This window comes from Limulus polyphemus, unplaced genomic scaffold, assembly GCF_000517525.1.
Source record: "Limulus polyphemus unplaced genomic scaffold, Limulus_polyphemus-2.1.2 Scaffold102, whole genome shotgun sequence".
Classification (NCBI taxonomy): Eukaryota; Metazoa; Arthropoda; class Merostomata; order Xiphosura; family Limulidae; genus Limulus; species Limulus polyphemus.
This window is the reverse complement of record NW_013665712.1, coordinates 78,856-88,126: the sequence shown is the minus strand read 5'-3', so window position 1 is coordinate 88,126 and position 9,271 is coordinate 78,856. Positions and strand designations below refer to the sequence as shown.

Sequence of the window (9,271 nt, the reverse complement as noted above, 5' to 3'; positions counted from 1 at the left end):
AGGTGGTTCGAGTCGTTTGTTGTGAAGAGTAGTAGATGGTTCAATTCGTTTGTTGTAAAGAGAGTAGGTGGTTCAAGTCATTTGTTATGAAGAGTAGTAGGTTGTTCGAGTCATTTGTTGTGAAGAATAGTAGGTGGTTCGAGTCATTTGTTGTGAAGAGTAGTAGGTGGTTCAAGTCATTTGTTGTTATAGTCTTTGGAAAGACGTGAAGAGAACTGCCAAATGCTTAGCTTTACCAAAAATTTCACCATAAATAATTCAAGCCGCTGGAAACCCTGAGGTTGTTTTAGAGACCAGTTCCATATACCCAGAGAGAACTCCACAAGTGACAATAAAGAACAAGAACATCTTCCTATCACAACCCACGTAATAGAAAAACAACAACAAAGGTATACGATGACAGTAAATAATAAAATATTACTTTGTTGATCAAACTTAATAGTATAATTTTTGTTTCGTATATTTCACTATTGGTTCAATGATTTTAATGTTAGATGATAAAGACATAAGGTTGATACTTGTAAAGGGAGATTTTATTGATAATTACGGAATTTTAAGCTTGTATATATATATATATATTTAATTTCTGTATTAGCATTATTCAGTGGACTTCACAATCCAGGCAGTGTTTAAACTATGTTTTAATAATTTAACTTAGGCGTTTTGTTGTGTTTGCTAGAGGAAGTTTCGCATGATGTGTAACTCCTTGAAACATCACGAGAATTTAGATTTGCACGTAGCATTTCGAACTTTCTACAGACTTGGGGGAAATGTTTTAATAGTATACAAACACAAGAGAGTTGTTGATTAGTGAGTTAGTCAGATTGTTGATTATTCATTGAGTCATTTAATTTGTTATTACAATTTTAACAGTGTTGTCACTTGGTTACTGAGTTAACAAGCGTGTTAGTTTGCCAGTTTTGAGTTTTTGCCGAATATATAAGAAGAAATTTCACAAGTTAGTGGCTGTTAAGTTTTATTTGTGAGATAGGCATATCACTTACTTATCGTAAAACCGTGTAAGTTGTAAAAATTTCAGTTGGAAAAACGTTTTCTTTCACTCAACTTTGCATCATTTCTACCTAATAATCAAAAAAGGACTTATCCAACGATAGAAACCGTTACAAAAGTATTTTAAAATGCCATTCCAACACGTCGTCCTCAAAACAAAAATTTTCAGCTTTACTTTTCTAAATTATCTAAGCTAAATCTAAACTATATAATTTATAATTATTCTAACTTCAAGCAGCTGTACATCATTATTTTCAGACTTTGTATGAAATACTATAGTATTATATGGTATAATACAATGTCTTGTTATCAGATAATATCCTTAAGTGTTTTACATGACAAATTACGTGATAATAATAAAGCGATTAAAATTATTACTACCAAATTTATCGTATTCAGAATAGTTATATGTTTTGACGAAACATGATTCTACAAATAATATTCTTCAGCTAATGGTCAAAAGAATATATATATATATATAATAATTCAACAATATATTTTGCAATACATAAAATACGATTGATTAATCATATTTAAAGTAAATTTTGCGTTCAAAATTAGCAAACATCCTGATATTTTTAATGGAGTGAGATTTTAATGCCATAAGTGACTTTGATTTCCATTTTTCTGTGTCAGTACTTTTCAAATGTATAATCCGTTTTAAGCCCAGCGGAATGACAGGTTTTTTTGGACCATATCCCCAGTTAAAGTCTCCTTTCGCCAACATGTTTATTTTGAAAGTGGGGGACGCTAGCAATGTTTTCCACATACCAACTAGTCATCAAATGATGACATCTGGTAGATGGAAAAGAAAAGTATGGAACTGCACTCTAAATCCCACTAAGGGTGATAAATAAGGCCAAAAATAAAAGAAAATGACAAAAAACGATGCTATTTTCATTACGAATTTCTAGATACAAAACTGATAAATAATTAAAAAAGTATCCAGTTTATAATTGTTTCAATAAAACTAGTATTTAGAACCGTTCTGTATTATTTGTCGTAATGTCATACGAAGATGTTGATCTCCTAGTTGAAGTTGATCCGTATGATTATTTTCTTATAAATCACTTGTCGTTTAAGGCATATTTCATTTCATTGCAAATTAATCTCACGTATATATAACAGACTAATAGCACTTCAACAATGTATGTTCTTTAGATAATTAAATTGAGTATTTTTCCAGAATAGAATAATTTACTTTCTTGATTACACGTGTTAATTGTTTTGATGAAATCATTAAAGAAGGTTAAAGCAGAATTTATCCAAAGCGTTAGTTGAATAATATTGTAAATGTTATAGGTTTACCAAAAAAGTTTTTTCATGGACGATAAAGAATTTATAAGTAGCGCATAAATTCATGTATTTAATGGTTTTAATTATCTTCCGCGTTTAAAATAGAATAGAACGCTAACTCCCGAATAGACCAGTGTCAGGAGATAAGTTAATTTAATGCTTTCACGGTGGTTGCAGGAATGGTGTTATGCAATCAAAGAAAAATATTTTAGAAAAATAAAATAAACAACCGATGCCAGTAAAATGTAGAATAAGTATTATCAAACTCGAATAAATAAATAAATATTAAGCTGAAAACAAAAGAGCGAAAACTTATGAATTGGAGTTTTCTTTGTTTACAAAAATTCGTACAAATGTGAAGAAGAAAGACAACATTAGAACCCCAACTACAGTGCTATGACCGCTAGTGACATTAAAACAACTGTGGTTATCATCCGCGGTCATTAATTTGATAATACGATGTTACTTTCACTGTGCAGACAGTCTCAGAATTTCTTGGGCAAACACAAAGTTTGATGTCTTATCATCTCCAAGAAATACGAAACGTTGTTACTGTAAGTAACCAACCGTAATGAACATACAGATAACGACACTTGGCATGCGAATTACGCTACTTTATATTTTCGTGTTAAAAGCAAAACTTTCATTTTTTAATAGGTTTATAAAATTGTCCATATTCGTGAAAGACCTTTCCCGAGATGATGGTATGAAAATCGACTTTATCACTTTTACCTTTATATAGCTGTATTTCAACAAACCACACTATTGTTTAAACGCACCTCTCATTGCCACACCAATTGTAGACCACTACTATTCCAGCTCTATTTCCACAAACCACACAATTTATCGTATAGAAATACATTTAACTCTAGTAACAAATTAAAACAACAGTGTGGTTCAGAAAGTTACATCTACGATGATAGTTAGTTTAGAATAAGAATCACATCGAGAGGTGGTTATAAAAAAGTTACAAGCTGGAATAGTAGTGGTCTACAATTGGTGTGACAATGAGAGGTGCGTTTAAACAATAGTGTGGTTTGTTAAAATACAGCTGGAATAGTAATGGTCTGCAATTGGTGTGACAATGAGAGGTGCGTTTAAACAATAGTGTGGTTTGTTGAAATACAGCTGGAATAGTAGTGGTCTACAATTGGTGTGACAATGAGAGGTGCGTTTAAACAATAGTGTGGTTTGTTGAAATACAGCTGGAATAGTAGTGGTCTACAATTGTTGTGACAACTAGAGATGCGTCTAAACAATACAGCGTTCTTGTTTTGGATTGAGGATCCTTTTGGTGTACATACTGAAATAATAATTTTTATGATAAAAATATAAATTTGGTTATTTTAGGTTTTTCCCATTTTTAATAGACGAAGTATCTCATATCGTGATTGGCTAGATGAATCTAAGTTAAGTGGTCTATCATTATAGCAGAATCCATCTAACAAAATCACCGAATAGCATCAGAGGATGTGTGTTTTGAAATATCTAGTGAGCACTCTGGTGACTCAATGACGTAATATCTAATTTCGTTCCCAACGAGATGTATCCAACGTATGTGGTCTACCACTATAGCAAAATTCCTCTAAGAGACTCACCAAATAGCATTAGGTGATATGTCTTTTAGAATGTATGGTGAGCCCCCTAGTGGCTAAGTGGTAAGATGGATCGATTATAATGTTAATATTCGGAGTTACAGCTCCTAGGTGGCCACAATATAGTTAAGTCCAAGCTGTAGCCGAGCTTATGCTTCAACGTCAACCTATAGTTTAGTCTATAATAACAATAGCAAATATAAATATGCAAGGAATGTTAAATCTGTGAGCAAATAGTTTCGTACACTATACAAACAAAATACCGTGTCATATCAATACTCAGGTACGACTTGATGAGGACGATGTTTGAAGTAGTTGTATAGGGGAAGAATGATGTCAATGTAGTTGTTGTGAGATGTGGGGGAAACAATCCTTCATTCATTTTCAATTAAAGATTATACGCAATAGACTTTTATGGCTTGGTTTTTGCCCTCAGTTGTAAGATTTGAATTAATATAGTTACTGTGAAATTTCATGGACGGGTTGAAGGTTGTTAATGAAACTGTACATTTTTTACTTGTAATAAACACTTCGTCAAACACGATTATAAAGAGCTGTTATCATCAATATGGTCGATTCAACCTTATCTAACAAGCCATAAAATATGTGTCATGAATTCAAAAGTTTAAGTAATTTCATGAGGGCTCAGTTTATGTTCTACATAATCATAACTTGCTAATCATGAGGGGCTCAGTTTATGTTCTACATAATTATAACTTACTAATCATGAGGGGCTCAGTTTATGTTCTACGTAATTATAACTTGCTAATCATGATGGGCTTAGTTTATGTTCTACATAATTATAACTTGCTAATCATGATGGGCTTTAGTTTATGTTCTGCATAATTATTTCTTGCTAATCATGAGGGGCTCAGTTTATGTTCCACAGAACTATAACTTGCTAAGCCCAAACTTGGACATCTGTAAAAACCCTCTTCTAGCTTGTTTTCTAATAATTATGCGTTTGATAATCCTACAACCTTCGTAATATAATTTCCAGTTATTCTATGCGTATATAAGTTAAATATATAAGGTCCTACATACAATCCATAGTATATTTACCAGAGAGTAAAGCGTGTGTAACAAACGAGTAGAAAAGCTCCAAAATTAGTGTTTCAGAATCTTACTAATTTTAATTTTTTGATTCTTCTTAACCATTCATTGTCAATCTTCTTTTCACTTCCAGGTCTTATACTCATAAATCATTGTTCTTGGAAGGCGTGATGTAGGAACCGAGGACTGACTTCAACAGTTACTATTGGCAGAAATGATTTAAAGCGAGAATAAAAAAAATATCTTGGCAGAAAAGTCTTATACTCATAAATCATTGTTCTTGAGTTTGAAAATGTGGACCTTTATTCACAACAGATAATCTTCCAGAATGAAAGTGTACATGATACGCATGTATCGCTTGATAGCGGTGAGTGGATTTATGTTTGTGACCTTCTTGATGGTATGTACATTCATTACAATCCAACAAAAACCTTTTGAGTACAGTAAGCGGGAACTGGAAGTTGTAAATAAAGAATCGTATTTTCCCAGGAAGTTAAAACGAACGTACAGTAAATACGAGATATCCAACTTACCGTATTATCTTTTGTATCGAAATCGATACATTGCGAGAGCAAATCACGGTCCTATTGGAGAAAAAGACTTTAAGATAATGAACAATAATTATACCGCATATGGTGAGACAGCGTATGAAATAACTGAAAAATCAGCTTTAGAAGCTGCAAACACAGCGTCTTTAAGGCTTCATAAAGAGAAGGGAAGAACACAAAACTCGCGTGTAATTCAAGGTCATCAACAAGAGGTAAATACTGTCTCAGCAGAAGACGGCGTGAAAAAATCATTTACATTGGAAAGAGACCTTACTGAATTTTCACAGTTAGTATTTAACTTAAAAAAAGAACAGCAAATGAATACATTAAAAACCAATACAGATTCACATAAAGGAGTGTCTCGAAAGCAACTTTTGAATGGAGAGAAAAGCTGGATTAAATCAATTAACAAACTCCTAATTCCTTTTGGAATACGTGTTAGTAGCAACACTATAAATTCAGTTTCAACAAAGGATGGAAAAGTAAGTCTGTACAAAGCTGCTTCTGCTTCGAAACTATCTTCTGTTGCTACCGCGTCTGTGCATCATACGCATACGAAGAAGGAAATACCAAAATTTCAGGTTCCCTTTGATGTTCCCAGTCGTCGGTCCAGAACATCTGTTGGTGTTCAAAATTTGAAAGGGATTCCAGTAGTGGAAGATGATATATTCTGGTCAGAAGAAGTAGATTCACTGGTCTCCAAAGGTGTGTTATTTATGCGTTAAAAAATATTTCATTTCAAAGAAGAGTCTTTTGAATAGACTTGTTGATGTTCTCGTAAGTTCTTTAAAATTTGATTGACTTTTCTGAAACAGATACAATAAATGCTTTCTGACGCATGTCTTACTGTGACGAATACATTGTAATTTACGTATTTTAATAAGCTTTACAAAACAGCTTTCACGATTGTTATTCGCTTGAAAAATAGTTGGTTTATATTATTTCTCTTGTTAATTTTTCACTGGCCTAGGCAAAGTAATACAATATATTTTTCAAAGCTTATATTCACCATTGCCCAAAATTAGATAAGCCAATGTAAAATCTAAATTATACTGCCAAATATTTAGGCTAAAACGTGTGATAAAATATAGTAATTTTCGTTAGTATAAGAGTGAAGTAATTTATAACTTGTTTCTGAAATTTAGGCTTTTTGTGTAACCGCTTACAAAGTTAATTCAGTACACAACACAGCATCATTGTACAAAGCTATTCAAACAGTTTTCCATTTATTGATGTATAGCTTTTTGTTCTGGACTCTTTTGCAGATTTTTTTTCGGTAAAAGTTTTAAATGGAAATTAGTGTTACACATTGTATTTTTTTTACGAAAAATTTATAAGATTAAAATAGCAGTTTAATTTACTGATCCTTCTCCTTTTTGATGTTTATCTTATCGTACTCACCGAATCCTTAACGAATTTCGCGTACTGTCTTTTTTTTTCCTACACACGCTATTATAAATCGTAAATATTCCAGATTAAAAATTCACGGGAGAGCAGAATAGTATGTGTCTTTTACATGCATGCAACTAAATCAAGAACAAAAGTGACGATGTGTATTTATTTGTTTGCTTTTTCCACTTGTAGAAACAGAAAACATTTTAACATGGGTGGACGTATACTTTTCAAATGATCTAAAAAGTTCCAGGACCACGAATTTTTTCTCTTTTTTATTTTACACTCAATTAAATATATAGACTATAATGTCATAGGGATTTTACAATGATAGTGTTTTAAATAAAGCTTTATGAAAAGACGCAAAATGTAGATTCTAATGTACATATGTCAATACTAACATTTAAAACGAATTACAAAGACATACTGTTTGATAGAAAAAAACTAAAAAACTAAAGCAAAATGTATACAAAGTAATCGATAAAAAGATGATTGTCTGTTTTGTACAAAAGCTATTGCCTTTTAAATAAGTTTACTTTTTATGTACAAAATTATTCTTTAAAGATACTAGCATAAAATACCCTTGCTCCGCTGCGGGGTTCTAAGGTCCTCTCCTGAGTCACAGAAGCCCCAAGGTTCCGATCAGTCTCCTCCATTATACCCAATTACTTCTTTAGTTACCACAAGGGAGTCCATACTTGAAAGAAAAACAAAAACAAAAAACGGGCGTCTTCGTAACTGAACATGTGTGGCAACTTTGCTTCCTCTAGTTTGTATGAACACAGTTTCGAAAATGGCGTCCCCGAGATTCTGTGAGGATCAGGTACACAAAATCCGATATCAGAGTCTGTTTCAGAGACCCTGAAAACCTACTCTTAGATCCCATTATACCTGGGTGACCTTGACGGCGCGTTTTAGACCTCAGACCCCCCTTGGTAGGACGGCTATGCTATATAGACAAGAACAACCTCGGGTCACTCCAAGTCTGCCTACCAAGTTTAGTATTTTTAACTCAAGAACTGTGGAAGAAGTGAGCTGGACATACATATAAAGCCACAAGCTGAATTAATATAGGATTCTACAAATGTATTTTAGCATTATAAGACCGAAGTAACACAGCAGATATCCCAACGTGGCTTCGCTATGAAACAAAAAACAAACTTAAATTTTAAACATTTATAGTACATAAAAAGTGATTTTACTACATTAAAATAGAAATATCATTAATAGTACTTGTTACTTAAGATAATTTTACAATTCTATATCAAATTAATTAAAACGTAATCGGTTTATTATTGTTCATCATTTTTTATTGTTTATCAATTATTTATCATTGTTTATTGTCATAAACCAGAGAGAATTATTAGGGTTATGATCTTTACTGCTCTGATAGCTCTGGTATTTTTTCACGCGAAAATTAATAGTTTGATATCAAAGAACTTTCTCAGAAACGCAATTAACTTGTCTTTTTCAAATTAGGTGTTACGGACGATGAAGTTTGGGCTTTTATTTATCGAATGCGCCACCTACAAGTTGTGCAAATAGAGCCCCCTACATGGAATCGTTGTGGGAGGCCAAAAAACCAATACGTTACCTTTCAAGATGGATCTCACGTCTGTGCCAGATACAGGGCACCCCATGACTACTTAATACAAGGTAAAGAAAAAAAATGTTATGAATCATTTGTGGAAATAACGCAAAATTCATCACTAAATGAAGGAAGGTCTTTTTGGTTGGAAATTTTCTTTCTCAGTTCAGCAATTTTAATCACTTTTATACATTTATATTTTGTTCCTTTAATTAAGGGGTTTATCGAAGTTTCCTATCAATTAAACTAGAAAAACAAGACCAAACTGAATCACAATCTGAGGGTCGCGGGTTCGAATCCCCGTCCCACCAAACATGCTCGCCCTTTCAGCCGTGGGGGCGTTATAATGTGACGGTCAATCCCACTATTCGTTGGTAAAAGAGTAGTCCAAGAGTTGGCGGTGGGTGGTGATGTGTAGCTGCCTTCCTACTAGTCTTACACTGCTAAATTAGGGACGGCTAGAGCAGATAGCCCACGTGTAGCTTTGCGCGAAATTCAAAACAAACAAACAAACCAAACTGAAATCGTATATTAGATTCTCAGAGCGATATAAAGAATCAAAAATATGTTTACCTTGGTTTTTGTGTGGTTAGTGAAATCAAAATGATCAGTCTTCGCACGACTACAAATGCTTTAAAACAATATTTTTCGTACAGATAAAAATGATCAGTCTTCGTGCGATTATATTCTATAAAACATGGATTTTCGTACAGATAAAAATGATAACTCTTAGTACGGCTAACAAATGCTAATAAAAGATAGTTAACTTTTTTACTACGTAAATTAAC

At 32.9% G+C, this 9,271-nt stretch overlaps 1 protein-coding gene across 2 annotated transcripts in view; it reads left to right on the top strand.

Annotated features, from left to right (window-relative positions):
- The window catches only part of LOC111088700 (extracellular serine/threonine protein kinase four-jointed-like), a 50,871-nt gene that overhangs the window by 32,403 nt on the left and 9,197 nt on the right, over positions 1–9,271 (top strand). For both annotated transcript variants that reach the window (XM_022399512.1, XM_022399516.1), the window contains exons 2-3: positions 5,089–6,208; positions 8,375–8,551. In XM_022399512.1, coding sequence (XP_022255220.1) covers positions 5,284–6,208; positions 8,375–8,551 — 1,102 coding nt within the window. In that variant the 5' untranslated portion in view covers positions 5,089–5,283. The remainder of the gene's footprint in view (positions 1–5,088; positions 6,209–8,374; positions 8,552–9,271) is intronic.